Consider the following 17,812-nt stretch of genomic DNA (forward strand, 5'->3'; position numbering starts at 1 on the left):
ACAGACGAGTGCGCAGATTACAGCATCTGATGACTCACTAGTCTGATGCCTTGTTAACCAAAAGGTCATGCTTATGCAATTTAAGATACATCACCAAACGGCTAAGAGGAAAACGGAAATGGCAAAGATGCCAGGTGTTAGTTCATTTAAATTTAATCTTCTTGTTCTTTCATTTTCATTGAGTATGGATAGCTGTTATGTAATGGCTGAATGTAAGAAAATTGGTCGTTTTTTGCAGGCAACATTTGCTCTGGCGCTGACCCAGTTTGACTAGTAGAAGGGCACAGATGACATTTTACAGCTTCTGAGAGATCCCAGTAAAGTGGATCTAATGCACATTACATTGTCAGCCCCGCAACCCAAGGGACGTCTGAAAATACAAGCCGGGAAAGCTTTTACGTAAGATGAGCTGTCATGAGAACGCTGCTTGGTTGCACTTGGCTTCAGACTCGATATTTTCCCTTTTATTAATTTATGTGAACATCTTGTGCAAATGGGCTCTCCCAGTCTTCGCTAGCATTAAAATAAGTCTTATATAAGACAAACTTTAACAGTTGTCCCGGTTTAGTCTTTTTCTCCTCCATTACAAACCCAAAAAAGGGACAACACATGGCCAGAATTTAACATGCTTTAATAATAAAGATACAAGGACATTGGATGTAAACCACCAGTATTGCACATAGCTCAGGCACATAACAAGTGTCAGTTGCTTTGAAGCATCAACTTATTTCTATGAACAATACACAGGCTGTACCGAATAAAGCTCTACTCCCAGGGAGGAAAAAATATATACTTTTTCACAAAACGTAACAGTGAATTCACATTAAAGCTTTGGCTGAAGGTTTAAGGTTTCCTTTTGAACAATAACTCAAAACCGTTTTCAATCCCGTCCAACAGAAACTAACATTCAATCTTTCACCACCGAGAAATCTCATCTGAACATACAGAACATTTTTAAACATGAGGACAACTAGGGACTCCAGAGGACGATGATAACACATAACCATCTACCCAGATGATCCGTTTATACATGTAAATGGTAAATAAATACATAAATAAACCCCTTTACAAATAACCCCTCTCACGTCACCATTTTTCTTCAACTCATGGTAACTGTACAGTGCAAAGTAATGGTGTCAGAACCAAAAATAACTGCATTTATATCAAGTGTTAACAAAAAAAAACGCAACACATCTCACAAATACTTTTGAAAAGATGCTTAAGTGCTTTTAGTTCAAGGTTAGGCGTGTGCATGCAGGGTGGAAGCCTTTACGCATCAGGCCTGTGAGCAACGTGACGAAGAGAGTGCAATCCCATGATGCAGCAGCCCCTGATGAGAGCAGCGATGTTGTACACTGGAGCGCTTCCGTCAACACCGTGTCGCGAGTACAGCCAGGCCACTGTGGGTAGCACCGGTGCTGCCACTGCGACCAGATCCACCAGGAAGCTGTTGCTCCAGTAACGCTTGCCAACCACATCCAGTCCCGGTGACAAGCAAGGTTCCTCCTCACCGACGCTAAAATTCAGCTCCTCCATGAAGCGGCGATTCTCTGCAGGTTCCGAGCAATACATGCCAGAATCAGTGGAGGTGTCAGGGCTTTCTGGGGGAGCAGGACCGGGCATGCTGGATGGGGGAGGTGTTGGGTTAGGGAGATTGGGAACAGTGGTGGACGTGGATGTGGGTGGGTTTGGGAAACCCAGAAGACTGCTGGAGGTTGACAGAGCTGTGTCTCCCGCTGTTGCCCCGTGGAACTTGAGCAGCTGGAGGAGCAGAACCTGCAGGTCTGGAGACATGGGCATTATGTCGGTCTGGATTCCTTTATCTTCTGTGTTCTGCTGGGATGGCGTGCTTGAGGAGATGTCGATGGTGGTGGAAACTGGTGGAGCTGGTGGGGGCACAGGAGATTTATCAATCAGCTGTCCCTCCTCTGACAGTGCAGACACCCCAGGCCCATTCTCTATGTCCAGCTTGCCACTAGAGTCCTGACTAAAATCCACCGCAGTGGACATAAAAACCTGCTCTAAAATGTCCGCTCTGTTGGCCATCTCATCATTTACCAGCAACCCGCTGTCTGCCATTGCCTCCGCCCCTTGAGTTCCCAGCTCCATCCCACCCTCTTCCTCCCCGACCATCTTCTTCCCACCGCTATCAGGGCTGTCACACATGAAGTCCAAGGTGTTGTCGTCTTGGAGGTTGGCGCCACTCTGGGCAAGCTCCATGCTTTGCAGCAGGGACTCCAACTTCCTGTTTTGAATATTGATGTCAATGAAATACTTCTGTATGCCCTTATCCTTCTCCATCAGGCTGCTCTTCATTGTTTCCACCACCTGGCGCAGCTGCTTGATCTCTTTGCGAGCCTCTTTGAGTGACAGCTGGGCCTCCACTCTGTGACACTCCTCTTCAATCCAGTCCTCTCTCATTCTGCCGAGCTGGGCCTTAAGCTCCTCAACCTCTGTCTCTCTGAAGACAGAAGAAAACATCCAGAGCTAAGAATAGTTTGACATTTTGGAAAACATGCACATTAACTTTCTTGTCAATCAACAGTTGGATATGCAGATCAACACCACTCTCAGATATATGTGCTGAATATGAAGATAGGGCCAACTGCCAATTAACTTAGTTTAATGCTTGGCTGCAGTGGTTTCAAGGACAGTCTGAAGTTATGACAAGAAAGTGTTTAACCCTTAGGGCCAGCTTTAACATAACACACACTGGTATCATTCTGCACACAAAATGTGCTTTTCAAAATAAAGCATTAAAACATTAATTTTATTTTATATATTCATTTAGTTATTTTTAAATCAAAATCAGTTCTAATCATAAATATTTATTGATTTTCATAAAATGCCAGGTTGTTGTAATGATGCCACTAGGTTTTTATATGAAAAAAAAACCAAAGAAATTTCCGATATACTACATGCTAGGTAGATTTTTTGAAAATGATCATAGTCTAAGATATATGAGTGATTAGCAGCAACATAGATTTTTATACATTATTTTTTGTTCAGTGTCAAATACTTACATTCATAGGCTAGCTGCCCTCCATTTCTAATTTTATGCTAGGCTAAGCTATAGGTGGCTGCAGCTCCATTATGAATCTCCATTATGAATCTTGCAAAAAAGCAATTAATTGTGTAATATAATGCCAAATATAATTCTTAAGATAAGGGCATACAAGTCATGTTTTAAATACACTGTCATGTTTGTCTTGAACATGCACAGTGCATAGTTCTTGACAGTAGCATCATGTTGTTTCTTAACTTATATAATAACAATTTCCCACCGGGTTCACACTTCATAGAATGTTAACCGCTGAGCAGAGCAGCAGTTTGCATTACGTCACAGTGTGGTTTCACTTTCCCCCTTGATGCGTTCACTGTCATCTTTCATCAACCATAATAAGCTACAGATACAATCACAGGAGCTTCTGTGCTGCTAAATCTGAACTAACCTGTCACGGACCCTGTTCTCAGACTCCATCAGCTTGGTCTTCAGGTGTCTGATGGCCACTTCCTTCTGCTGAAGAGGGGTGAGATACTGCTCAGGATTCGGGGGTCTGATGCCATGGTTGTCTCCACAGGAATGGTACCGGCCCAGGTTCGCTCTTCTGTTGGTTAAAGGCCTTGTTTACCCATTTAGAACCAATCATTAGTTCCCAACTAGACATTTTGAAGCAACAGCAGAAAAACTGATGCAACCATTAAGAAAAATCACCTCCTGCAGATGCTAATTTGTCTGGCTGAGAGAGTGCTGTCAGGGCAGATGCTCTCTGAAGCCTGGAATTACTGTCTGACACAGGATTACTGGCATTTAGACAAGAGGCAAAAAACCTCTGAATGCTGGTTTATCTACATAGGAGCACAGTCTGCAAGGAAAGCAATCACCTTACTGGAAAAAAAACTTAATCTAGGAGCTAATTGCATTAGCATGCAAATGCCCTTTGCATGTCCTATGATCAGTGATTCATCGTGTTCAAAGAGAACTGATAAAAGGATTTGTGTTTTTTTTCGGTAGAGGATGAGGGGGTGGATTTGGACAATATGCAAAGCAGCATAAGCTCCTCTCTGCCGCTAACACAATATCCTAGCAACCTGGGATACTTGAGGCTTTCATGTGAGCGCTCTGCATCCCTGCCAGAAATAGAAACAGCACAGGAAATGGTATGCCAGAGGAAAAGATGTCACATGACTCTGAGGAAAGCTGACAGCGAGGTGTCCTCAGGTGACAAAAGCAGAGGGTTATAATGCATTCATGGAAGCTGTAAATGTGAGATAAAAGAGGGCAGATTCTGTGGGCTGTGGGTTGAATGATTTTTTTTTTTTTTTTTTTTCATTTATGGAAGGATTTTTGGGTTAAATTGGATGCAGGACTGAGTTGCCAACACACATAAAGCCCTATACATTCCAAGTATTACACAGCCTGGAGCAGCATGTCAGAAATTCATGGAGGTACCAAACACTTCTGAACTGCATGCTATTTAAATTCAAACATCGCTTCTGCCATTCTCAAATATTTATAACCTTGCTCTCTCCTCCATACCAAGGTGAGTTCCCTCTAATCCTGTTACCAATCGGATGCAGTGAGTAGGGTCACTGTCTGGGCACCATATTCAGACTTTTTGCCATATTAAATCCTCATTAATCCCAACCACAGCCAAATCATGACCGATATAATCCCAGACGACTGCAGGAGAGGAAATGATACAACAGTCTGAGTTTAATCCAGCCACCGCCCACTCTGCACACGAGCCACTGTCCAAACCTCTCAAGTCTCCAAAATCTGCTTGTTTCTCCCTGAAGCAGGGAAGGTTTATATATGTATTGAATCCAAGTGTAGAGAGGTGGAAAGGTTATACATGACTAGGAGGTCACAAATTTTTCTCACTCCTCTTTAAACCCTTTGAAACTTTGATAGACATCCCTCTCCTTATGCTGCATTCAGACACTTTTCACAAGTATTTAAACCTTTGAACCCTGAGTAATGTGGCTGATAAGGATTAAAGCCACAATCTGTGCTTTGTGGTTATGAATAATGCATGATATGAGAAAGATGTTTGGTACCTGGAAGTGGGGCTGGAGTTGCAGCTGCTGCTGTTGGTTGAGGAGGCAGCTCTGGGAGGAGTCCTGTAGGGAGCGTAGAGTTCTGCATCGCGGTTGGCTGTAGGGCTCCCAGCTGGTTTAAACACTGGGAGCGGTCTGATGTGGGTGCTGCGACTTGATAAAAGAAAGCATTAGGCAAAAGAAATCATTAGTTAATTCTAAAATAGTAGGGGAAATGGGCATTTTATTTTATGATGGACACTCCTGTTTTAGTTCTAGTTTAGCTCAAAGTGTTTTTGTAGTGACCCAAGCAGACCATACAGATTATTCAAATATATAAACCTCATAAACCTGCGTAAAGGAGCTCTCTTTCCAGCTGAAATAGAGCCGAGGCTCTCTCTGGTCTTTAGGCTGCCTGTGCTGCTGGAGGAGCTGAAGTCTGCCTCGCTACCTGCAGGGAGAAACATCACAGCATCAGCATGCAAAGAGACTTATGCAAAACTACATGATTTTAAACAGTGATTTTAACATAATATTCCTCCTTTAATGAAAGTTGAAGGCAAATGAAATAAAAACATACCACTCACTGTGCAGCCACAACTGACCTAGTATGATCAATTGGTGGCTAACGAGCAAAAGAAAAGTCAGTTTGCTGACTTTAAAATACCTCTGGTGCCACTGTTATATTTAAGAAGGAATACACCACCCCTCAAGACCATTTGTAGATTTTGTTTATCGTGCAAGCCTGCAGTGAATGTATCACCCTAAAATAGAGAAAATTGTTGAAGTCAACTGTTGATCGAAGTCACAGAGCATCTGTGTTTAACAACAAAACTCAAAACACTAATTTACTAACTCTAACACAACCTGTGCAGCATAATCCAAATCTCAGTTATTCATTCATATGCTCAGTGCTTCCCAAACACATGTATTTTCACAACAAAAATGTGTAGTATTTACAACTGAAGAGAAAGTGAAATATAATATATTGAAATATATTTTCTCTGTTTTTGGATTCTTCATTCACTGGGGGTATGTGAGAAAAAACAGTTTTCTCAAAATTTCATTATAACACGGGATGAGTAATTGATACACAAATGGTCGTTTGGGGGGTTGAAGTATCCCTTTAAACATTTCACAGCTAAAATGTTCATCATTTTACACCAAAAGTAAAATCAGACGTAAACAGATTGTGCCTCAACACATATTTGTTATTTGTACTTGTGGAGCCATTCCATCTTCAGGTGCTGCTTTACCAGAAAAGGCCATTGTTTCACTTCAAGCGTCAACATTCAGCCTAACATGAACACAAACACACTCTCTTTCTATGCTATCATGAATGATAATATATTGGGGACAATTTTCCTGTTTATACTAGCCTCCCCTTTAATAAGCACCCTCAAATATATAGACCTCAAAGGAACAAGTGCAGAATAAAGCATCATGTTAGAGTTTTTATAAGCAACAAGTCTCACATCAACTTTAAAAACAAACAAACAAACAAACAAAAAAAAAAAACAGCCTGACAAATATTCTCATACAACAGCTTTTTGATGGGCTACTCCCTGTAATCTGTACTCTGTTTTAAGACTAACATTGGTTTGAGCAGGAATACAAATGCCATAAAAGCACCAGAATTACATCCAGTCACTTTGAGTAAAAAAATCAAAAGAAAGAAGATCAAGAAATGCACTGTATCAAAAGGCCTCAGCACAATCCTGAAGCCTAGAACATCTCCACCTTTGTTTAACCACTGAAAACTGTTCACTACATATTGTGTTGAGAGTATTAAAGATGAAAACCAAAGCCATACCTGAGTAGCTTCTTTTCCCATCAAACAAAACCATATTACCGTGTCCAGTGATGTCTGTGACAAACAAAATAGTTCCAAACTAAGTGATCCTCCACCACTTTGTGATTCAACTCAGAGTCTGTGCAGTCAGTCTAGTAACCTCCTACTAATCAGCCTAATTGGCTAAGCTCCCAGACCCTTTCCTCAACCAATCAGCTTTCTTCCTCATTTTGACTCCTGATCATGCAGTTGTTTCTTCCCCTCCCAGATAGTGGGGAGATTTTGGGATGAAGACTGGCGTGCACTGTCTCTGAAGTATATGTTAAGAGAGCACAGATGCACAGATGTCACTTCACACCAATTATTATTGTCCTTTTAGGCACGCAGCTGCTTCCCAGTCAGTGTTTGTTGATGTCAACATAGCAGAGAATCTGCTGGCTGCTGACATGTGACAAATACAGTTATTGGACTTTGGCCTTTGGGGAACCACTGGCACGCAGACGTATATAAACATCCCATGAGCTGTGTATAAGACTGCAGAAAAAAAAAAATAGAATCAACTCACAAAAATCCAATAATTTCACTGTATGGGACCATGCTAGTACAGGCCTTATGGTGAAGATTTCAAATTTTGCTGATCTTAATTCTGTTTTTTTTTCTGGGGAAGAAAAACAACAATTTTTTTCATGGTGTATTCTTCTTCACCTCTGGTTTTCATGGCCGACCTCATCTCCCTCTTGTGCCTGGGGTTGCTCCGTGGTTCGCTGCTCCACTCGGCCATCACCCTCACCCTCTTCACTTTGGTCTTGCGCTCGGGGAGTATGGGCGAGCCGTGGGCACTCTGCTCTGAGCCTGACGGGGTTTTGGAGGGGGACACAGACTGACTAGTGGGGCAGCCGGTGTCATCTATTGTAGACAGGCACACAGACAGTAATAGCCAAGAACAGGCAGCGCGGGGCAGGCAGCGAACACAGGCAGTCAATCAGAGCTCAAGGTTCAGCCTGAGTGTTATCTGACAGATAACGCGACAGCTTTCACAACAGCTACTTACTGTCAGAAAGCAGCTGTAAAGTGCTTGTGTGGCAGTTTACACTGTGTACACACACACATGCACACTTAGTTTACATACACACAAGTATATTCTGGAGTCTTTCATTTTTTCTGTTTGTTAAGGAGGCTAATTAAGATGAACATGAAACAAACATAACTGTTTTTCTTAGTTTTGTTCAGTTAGGTTGTAGTAAAAAAGAAGGTAAAATATGAAGTACAGTAATCCAGTACTAAATACATGTATTCAAACACTCTATTTTGTACTTTAACTTTACTTCAGTATTTCTATTTTAGTTTAGTATAAAAATGTTACTTTATACTATACACTCATTATATTACAAAGCGAAATATTGAACTTTTTATGCTACATGTTCGTGATTATTTTGCAGATTGAAATTTTTGCACAGTGCAAACACTGCAAAAATCTTATGTTGTGTCTGCCATTAAGCGAAAACTCTTAACTCTTGAAATTTGATGAATTTTCAAGAACACAGTGACATTTCTGTGGATCACAAAGCAATCACAGACTGTCTTATTTCAAGATTCGTATTTTCTAACGTTCCTTTAAAAAGTATTCATGTCAGTCATAAGTTGAAATAATCTATCTAGACTGTCAGTTTTTTCTTACTTATTTTAAAGTACTAACACAATTTGATCATCTGGGGCGTAACACCAAATTCTGGGCCCTATGCATAAGTAGTCTCTGTAGACTCCGCCCCTCCAGTCTTGATCCATGTCTGTCTGATAAACCTTTTGATTCAATTGTTCTATTTTGTTCTTTTTTTAAGTCAGTTTTCCATATTTCCCTTTCCTTTCTTTCTCTTTTTTTTTGGAACCCTAACTTCACTTTTAGGGAAAGACATGACTGTATGTTGTTGCTCCAGCAGCATTAGCAACTCACCAGGCTCTTGTTGTGTGTAGAGACAAATCCTAGAGGGGTGAACTAAACCATTTTGCACCTTTGAGGGATGAGAGGGGCCTCAGAGAGCTCTTTCTATGTTTTTTTTTGTAAAAATCTTCAGTCTTTTATACCGAATAATTCAGCCAATTTTAATTTTGTTGTGGCATTAATTACTTAGGAATACAAACAAAACAAAAACTTTTCATGCCAGGCTTTTCAAGGGTTCCTCTCCCATTGGGAGTAATCAGTTCCACCTTTCTCCTCACTAAAACTGTTAAAAGCAGCTCCACCATCTTAAAACACTCTAAAAGTACAGTTCTGTATAATGAGTACTTAAACCTTAAATACTTATGTTCCATTTTGCTGATCATGCTCCAGTGCTTTAGTAAGATTTTTAATGTATGACTTCTACTTGTGTTGGAGTATTTTCACACAGCTGCATTGATATTTTGTACTTAAGGATTTTAATACATCTGCCATCACTGCTTTCATTACACATGCATTAAGGATTTAACATTTACCCAACCAACCGATAGCACTGCATCACAATCTTGAATCTGACAGCCTGGCATTCGAATGACTACTTGGCTGTTTTTCGTCAGCTGTGCTCAGACTGGAGCTGAACTTCTTACCAGAGCAAAAGCTGTTGGTGCTGATGGTCCTTTTGGAGTGGTCGGAGCTGACGTCACACTCCTTCCCCTCCTCCTCTGAAAAAGGTGAATCAGACAGAGGTGAACCTTTGTCCTTTGCTCGGAAGGGATGGAGGACCAAACGTGGGATGCGGCTGCGGGGGCTTCCTTTCTCCGGTGACTTCTTTTCCTGCTGGAAGAAACATCTGTCATGTCAGAGCTATAGGCAGAGACATACCCACCCACATTAACTCTTCCGATTCTTCTTTAGGATGACAACATTTTTTAAATTCATAAAAGTTTTTGTTCATATTTTTGCCTTTTACTGATAACTGTAAGGTCACATTTTACCTACCTTTGTCTTTACTGCATTGCATAAAAATAACATTTCTATTTGTTAAAAAGTTCAACATGCCTAAATCTATCAGTAGTGACCAGCAATGATGAGACTCACCTCATATTCTTGGAACGGTCCCATTGTGCTTCACGGAGCGTTTTCCCCTGTCAAATGAAAAAGAGTAGAGAAATCAGGTAAGACATTTTTCCTTTGGTCTGTGTATGTGGCAGCGTTTTGACGTGGCTCAAACCAGACAAGGGCCCACTGTCTGAGCTCTGTTATGCCACTAAATCCCTCCCACCACCACACACATACACACACACACACACACATCCTGCCTGGCACAGATGGCACAAGAAGCCCAGAGCCAGCCGTGACCAACACACACTGAATTTATGACCTCATGAAACAGATTCTGCACGTCAACACTAAAAATAAACTGCTAGTTGCCTTTTAAATCAGAATTTGTAAAGTACTTTAACTATCAAATGAAGGCAAATGAATTTTACAGCAAAACAAATAAAAAAGTGTATAAATGTGAGACAACTACAGACTCCGTTGTCATAGGATCACACCTGAATCACAAATTAAAACAATTATCGTCTTGCGGTTGTATGCCTCCTCAAGTTCACGTCCATGTCTGTGAAAACATGTATATTTCCCACACATCTTCCCCCCGCAGCAAAGAAGATATATACAGTCACCACAATTTCAAAGTGAACACCCAAGATTAGTGTCACCAAGTCCTCTTCTGTTCCTGAGTTATGATATTTAGTAATGGCTAGAAAAGTGTTTTTTAAGAACATTATGATGTCACTGTAAAGTTGGCATTTGGCCTTTTGGATATACAAAGTCATCACTTCATTATTTTATCCTATTAGATGTGTGTGAAATATTGTCATGATTAGCATATGAATTCTCGAGTTAAAGCCAAAACCATGTTTTATGAGGTCACACTGACCTTTGACCACCAAATTCAGATCGGTTCTCTGTCGGGTACAAGTGGACGTTTGTGCCATATTTGAAGAAGTTTCCTCAAGGTGTTCTGAAATTATGGCGTTCATGAGAATGAGATGTAAGGTCACCGTGACCTTGACCTCTGACCACCAAAATTGAATCAGTTCTTCATTGAGTCCATGTAGATGTTTGTGCCCACTTGGAAGAAATTTCATCAAGGCATTTGGACCACACCCATCCTCAAACTTGGCCTTCAAATGAAAAGTCAGGTGATCTCCAAACTAATGAGGAAACATCATCTAGGAACCATGCATGTATGCATTTCATAGAAATCCTTGATGCATATACTAAGATATATAACTAGATAAGTAAAACTTTGACCTGCTGGTGGCGTTAGACTAAAAGTCAGAGGTCAGATCATTCAAATTTATCATCAAAGGACCTTGAATGTCTGTACACGGCAATCCATCCATTAGTTGTCGATATATTTCACACACACAATAAATCACACATATTATAGGAAAGGTAGGGGATCACAAAAGTCCTCCTCTGGGAAATATGAATGTCTGTTCAGGGCCATGCATCTCATAGCTTGACATTTTTTAGGCTGGACAAAGTGGTGGACTGACCAATTTACCGACACTGCCATAGAGCCAAGCTAGCATGACTAAAAGTAGTGTAAGAGATAAGACAAATGCAAATCTGTGACATGAATAAATTTAAACTAACTCTCTTAACTCATCTGTGTGTGGGTTCAAAGGACTACAGAGTTCAGAGTCTACACAGATACAGCTATAAAGAAGAAAGATTGGCATTACTTTTTCATATTCTAGCTTTCCCTCAAAGTCGTCTCAGATTAAGATGATCAGATGAAGCACAGTAGAAGATGAAAGGTGTCCAACTTCTGTAAATGACTCTGCTAAGCCAAACTCCACTAACTCTCCTTATCAGCCCTCTGTGCCAAAACTGTGGGGCTGCCTGCCAAAAACTATAAAGTGCTTCCAGTATTGAGATATAATACATGATGGAGCGATGATTGCATCTTCTTTTCAGACATGGTCACAAGGCGAGACCAGCTCTTGTCAAAAGTTTTCACTCTCTACATGAACATTTAAACAAGGAAGATATTTTATTGATGCTGTAGAGCTAAATAATGCAGAGTTTCTCCCATGCCTGAATACACTTTACACAATCACTTCACTTCCTCACGCCTGTTGATTTGCCTAAGGGGGTCAGTTGCGTAAGTGCATACATGTTTTCTTTTTTGCATTGGGAATGATGTAATTGACCCCAAGGCCTGTGTGTTGCTGTCGCATCAGTGAACCTACCTTCATCCAGATGTTATCTTTTTTCAGTTCTGCTTTCATCCAAAACGATCCCTAATCAATAACAAAATATCACCACTTTATGACCTAATATAAGCCACGTTCCCTGTATGAGCTGCCCAGACTCGTGCAAAATCCTCTTTCTTCAAGCCCAAAGAGGATTGCAAAAATAGCGCAAAGACTCGAGGGGGATCAGACTCAAAACTCCTTTCATCAGACTCAAAAATAGATTTTTGTTCTGGGTGGCCTGCATCACCTTGCCTGCAGTTTATTTCCAGGCTTCCACATTATCATCATACTGTAGCATTGCACAGCTGCCCGGCACACTGGCACAGCAGATTATAGGCACCAAGCAGGGCAGAGCGACCGGAGCCATGCCCTAGCAACAGTCTTAGCAACCGAGGGAAAACGCTGTGCAAAGGACTCCAGCTACACGCATCTAATTATGTGTAAATCTGCACAGAATGTAGGCTTCTGCTGCTCATCCTGAAACACCGTCCTTCACTGAGAAAAAAAATATCTAGAGTGTGTCGAGGTGATGTGGGGGTGTTTGCCATTCAACTGTGCAGTGTTTTTCTCAGACTGAATGAACACTGTGTCCTTCAGCCAGTATGTGTGAGCTTTGGGAGCTTCTGTGTACACTTATTCAAGCACCACTGACTTACATTTGTTGCTTATGATTACTGGAATTTATCAAGAATATTTAAACAGATTTTCTCACAAGGAATGGAATAGGTCAATTCGACAAAGAAAATGAAGTAATGGTGGAGATTAAGGGGTTATAAAACCATGCTGATGGGTGTTAAAAATGTTTTTCCAATGAGCATGGAATGAGTATGTACTCTAGTTAAGTGCTAGAAAAGAAACTGGATCTGAGGCAAATGCACAGGAGCCAAAATAATTCAATAAACAGGCAGGGTGTGGTTGAGGGGAGTGAGCTGTGTGAATATTTTCAGCTTTGGAAGTGACTTTTATTAATTCATGCAACAAGCAGCCTTATGAAGGAAATGCAGGAGGGCGGTGACATTAGAAGATGAAAAATGAAGAGTCAGATCAGACAGACTGCTGCATCATGGAGCCAAATCTTTTAAAATGGAGTTGTCTCGTTATTTGATCTAATGCCTGGATAAAATAATTCGCTGATGACTCGATAGTGTCAGTTTACAACCTGAAACCTTGTGAGGTGAAGGGATGCGCTGCCATGTGAAGTGGCTTATGGTGATTAGATTTTGTCATCCTAACTCTGGTGACACTTGCTCCCATCTTGAACTTGCCCCTGCAAAGTAGGATTAAGCATTTAGTCCTGCACTGACATCCTCTGCTTGACTCCAGACAACATTGATTGGCTACCCACCGAGCGACAGGCTAAGCATTATCTAAGTTGCTAACACAGGATTTTCAGCTCTCTTAAGCATGATGAACTTATCCAAACTACCTGCGCAAGCAACCACTCAACAACTAGTGCCCTGATTTAGGATGCACATGTACTCGAAAAGGAAAACTGTCAGTGGGATGCTGAGATAAATGTGAACATGACTGGTAAACAAGTCTTTAAGCCTCCACTAGAGCCATTTCCCAGATCCAGATGGTCTACTTTAAAAACAGCACTGAGTGGGCGTGAATAATAAATTCCCCTAATCCATCCCAGTATGAGCTTTCTAATGTCCATCATGCACATGGACTTAAGTGAGGCTGTTTATTCCGATTGGATGTTAACCCCATGGTGCACTTACTCAGTTTGGTTTGTTGACGACATTGTGGCAGAGGTGTTAGGTTGTGTAATGGTGATGACGACATTTGATGCACACTGATGAATAATGGTGATCCTTGACTCCGGGGGGGCCCTATGCAAAGACACCCATTGAAACCCAAGTGGATGCGCTAACAGTTACACTATAGCATTGCATGTATCACACTTAGAGGTAGCAAGCTTAACTCTCTGAGTAATGGTATCAGGCTAGAAGGGCCCCCACTAAGGTTTTCTGGGCAGTGGTAATGCACGGTATAATATTTTTATGGGACGTTTAAGGATTTTATCGTGTGCCAATGTGCCAATATGAGCAGCCATCACGGGCCTCTTTTCCCAAATTGTTTTGTGGGGGGCCCTCAATATTTGCCTCTCCTGATGGTGTATTCCCTAATGATGAACTGTTACAGACTGCACAGTTTTGAATGGTGTGATCTTAACTGAGCATCTTTCTTTAAACACTCAGTTTTTATCATTATGTCGTGCAGGACATAATGTACTCTGAAAATGGAAATATTGCATTCTATTTTGAGCAGTGCATCATTTGCAACACTTTCTGAGCTCAACAACCCTTAAACAGACTGCATCATCACTGCATGAAGTCATGACTGAGTCATTTCTCTGACTTACAGGAATCAACCTATATCGAAACCAAAACCAACACTGACAGTTTCCTGATAGATAATATGAAAGATGTTTTTCAGGCTTGTGCCATACATAAAACACAGCTGACTGCTATGATAAACTCTAATAGACTCATTTTCTAGAACCATATAGTTCAACATAGGAGCTCCATGGTGTTTAAAGTTTATTAAAAATACATTCTCATAATAAACTAAGCCTAACATTTTTAAGCCACCAAAATACAAGCACTGCTCTGACCAAAGAAAAAAAGACCCTCCCATGTGTTTACATGTTTACATGCCTCTCCTTTGTTTTCCACATTTTACTAGCCATTAGCCATTTCTATTGTTAATAAAAGCTAATGATAATTTTGTGTCTTGATATCCCCTGACAGTGACAGCATCCTCTCCTACGCCGTCTTCAGAAGGCTTGTTTTATATTTTATCATGTTGTTTTCAGCGATGGGGATTTTGTTTTGTTTCATCTGGCGCCCCCACAGCTGTGGGAATGTTTTTCTCCGGGAAATGCCTCCAGAATAAAGCAGCTATAGGATGTAACCATTGGGGATGTAAACATCCCACTCCAGACATCATGTGTCCTAATTTCACCCAGAACCACCCCAAACATTCATGATGTGTGCGCACATTTTGGATGATTCGACAAAAGACTCGCTCCCGAACTTGTAAACAGCTCCTCCTCAGACCACCTGCTCCCACCCAGAGAACACTTTCATTTTCAAAACCTCACGGTAACAATAGATTGGTTTGAAATTGATTTTGAAAGGAAAATTATTGAAATGCTTGCCTGGATGTGTGATGGTGGTCCCTCTCAGAAGGATGCGCGTCAGTCGGTGAAGCACAAAGGGTCGTTCCGCTGCTGGTGCTTTGGCGGTGCCAGCCTCCGCTCCGCTCTGCTGTGTGGATGTCGGGTGGAGGAGAGCTGTGTGCAGACTGAAGACACACACGATTGGACAAGAAGCGAGACCACTGACAGTGCACGCACAATATGACTGCCATCCCAAGTGTGTTACATAACGCGCAACGCATTACTTAACACATATAGAGCCATAAGCTGCGGACAGGCCTTCGTATAGCCTATCTGTGCTGACATGTCAACATGACAATTTTGCTTAAGATCATATGTAAATATGCTTTTTAACGTATGGTGTAAATCTATATGCCGCTGTGTGTTCCCTAAGAGTGCCATTTTACCATGCGATATGCCACGATACATTATTCATTAATGCACATTTTAATATGATATCAATATGTGCTCAGCGCCAAAATTCACTCTACATTTTACAATATTTATCCAAACGCGTGGATTCGTGGAATATATATTCCCTCATATTGTTGACTGACGCACATTATAAGAATGCCAGCTTAAATGCCCAGCATGAAATATAGACCTAACATATGTTAAGCACACACGCAGAAAGGGTCTGTGTGTACGGTGATGTGCGCGTGTCTGTTGACTTCCTCTCAGTGTCAGAGGGAGTTTGCTCTCCATGGTGCTGAAATCAGGAATGCTGCTCCTGTCCAAATTTATATCAGTTTGCTGTATATTTCAATTTAGCGCCTGCGCTTTCTGTGCCAATTTATCACGCTGACGGCAGCACACACATATTATGTGTTATAGAAACATTATGTTTGCTGGAGCAAATGCGCCACTGAACAAAACAAGGGAATTAGTGTCCCATTGGCAGCCATTAAAGGCCATAGTAGGATTTAAATCTTATCATATGAAATGACCTGTGAGCCACATGTTAATGTTGTCTTTTCTTGCATCATCGTGTGTGCCAATCTAGGTTCTGAGGAAGCGCCGGACTCTGGGTGGTACTGAATCATATGTTAGCGCGTGACTTATGAGCAGCCGTTTGTTTATATATCACTGAGGCCCTCTGCTGGAACAAGACAATAATGCATACTATGGGCTGCAGGTTAACTGAACATAAACATTCTCGTCACCACGGAATCGCTGAAACTCACAACTGTTGTGACCTGCATTATTGCGTGTAGATTGGGTAAAAAAATAAAAATAAAAATATTGTGAATGCATGCCAAGGGCTGCAAAATGGTCAGTGGTGGAATTAACCCAAGTACTGTACTGAAGTACAAATTTGACATACTTTTACTTTGCTTGAGTATGTTAAAATCATGACACTCTATTGCACTGCACTTCAGAGGGAAATGTACTTTGTATTGATAACTTTAGTTAGCCTATACTAGTTATTTTATAATAATAATAATAATAACAATAAGATTTTTGCACAAAAACCATATGAAAATACACAAGTGCATCTGAAACAATTTGTCAAGTGACTATAAGATTAAATAGCAACGACTCTGATAATCATTTAAGTAATTATTTATTAAGAAAATGGCTTGTTTCCATTTCTTCAAGTATGGAAGAAGTAAGGAGTTGCTGTTTTTCCTCGACAAAACCCAGGTGATGCGTTTAGGTAAAACGGAGGTAACAAGGAACCCTGGAATCTCTGACATCCCGAATAGTCAATTCAGGCCACATTTAACATGACAAACTTCTATTTCATTATTCGCTTTTGTATTTGAACATCACATTGACATGTTTGCATTGCCGTTAAACAAAAATCAGACGTTCAAGTCCGTGCGTAAAACCTGATCAGGACGAACTGACGAGGTTAAAACCACTTGAACCGAGGAGCAATGACTTATACCGCACAACTGTTTAAACATGAGTCATACAATCAGATTTTCCCACAGGACATGAATGCAGCATTTGTCCTCGTTTTTTATATATATGGGCGAAATCGGATGTAATAAATGCCAATGTCCACTAGAGGCCTCTATCGTTATTTAAATGTATCAGATACATTTGACTGACTCCACATCTAGACAAAATTATGGGTTTACTGAGATCACACCTTTATGTTACATTTAAATGCACGAGACCTCTGCCTCAGTTTATCAAATCATGTTTCTGTTTCCGATGAGTTGATTCTCACATTTTCAAGTGCAATCCACTCAACACAAAACACAATTCTAACATTTCATCTGCCCCTTTTTTAAATTGAATTTAATAGAATTTACAAAACAATATTCCTCAAATGAATGTGTCAAACTAAGTTTCAAAATTCATGATGTTTAAAAATTCCGCTGCTTTATGATCTGCTTGTGCACACATTGGTGTTAGACTATCTGTGCGTAAAATCTAATCTAATCTGATTTGACATGTCCTTGGAAGCTTCCAGGCATTCAAAGACTTTGCGATAAGGAGCACTATAACTCTGTTTTAGCTTTTCTGAAACTTTACTTTGGTAAGCTTCACAAACTTGGTAGAAACAGGTGCTGCTCAGGATATATACGCTTTTATAGTTTGATCTGTCTCTAACATATTTAAGGAGGGAGCAAAACTGGCAATTAGCTTAATTA

The 17,812-nt window shown here is 40.8% G+C and overlaps 1 protein-coding gene across 10 annotated transcripts; it reads right to left on the reverse strand.

Moving 5' to 3' along the window:
• Positions 1–614: 614 nt before the first annotated feature.
• Positions 615–15,342, reverse strand: sybu (syntabulin (syntaxin-interacting)). 10 transcript variants are annotated; one of them, XM_042490894.1, is made up of 8 exons: positions 15,207–15,342; positions 9,867–9,913; positions 9,416–9,602; positions 7,538–7,684; positions 5,383–5,491; positions 5,062–5,214; positions 3,453–3,605; positions 615–2,461 (listed from the first exon to the last, which is right to left on the reverse strand). In XM_042490894.1, the coding sequence occupies exons 2-8, from the start codon at positions 9,888–9,890 to the stop codon at positions 1,270–1,272; spliced, it is 1,965 nt and encodes a 654-aa protein (XP_042346828.1). In that variant the 5' UTR covers positions 9,891–9,913; positions 15,207–15,342; the 3' UTR covers positions 615–1,269. The 10 variants fall into 10 exon arrangements, with proteins under 10 accessions (XP_042346828.1, XP_042346824.1, XP_042346822.1 ...); XM_042490890.1 differs by having other exon boundaries at positions 3,453–3,608; XM_042490888.1 differs by having other exon boundaries at positions 3,453–3,608; positions 5,392–5,491; positions 7,538–7,738.
• Positions 15,343–17,812: the final 2,470 nt, after the last annotated feature.

Source organism: Plectropomus leopardus, chromosome 7 (assembly GCF_008729295.1).
Source record: "Plectropomus leopardus isolate mb chromosome 7, YSFRI_Pleo_2.0, whole genome shotgun sequence".
Lineage (NCBI taxonomy): Eukaryota > Metazoa > Chordata > Actinopteri > Perciformes > Serranidae > Plectropomus > Plectropomus leopardus.

Bases quoted from the DNA above. Each gene is read 5' to 3' on its own strand.
- sybu (XM_042490884.1), bottom strand. From the start codon at position 9,890: ATGGGACCGTTCCAAGAATATGAG. The intron at 5,215-5,382 runs GTTTATATATTT...TCTTTTATCAAG, and splicing joins CCTTTACGCAGGTTTATGAG to TCGCAGCACCCACATCAGAC. The intron at 3,609-5,061 runs GTACCAAACATC...TTTAACCAACAG, and splicing joins AACTCCAGCCCCACTTCCAG to AAGAGCGAACCTGGGCCGGT.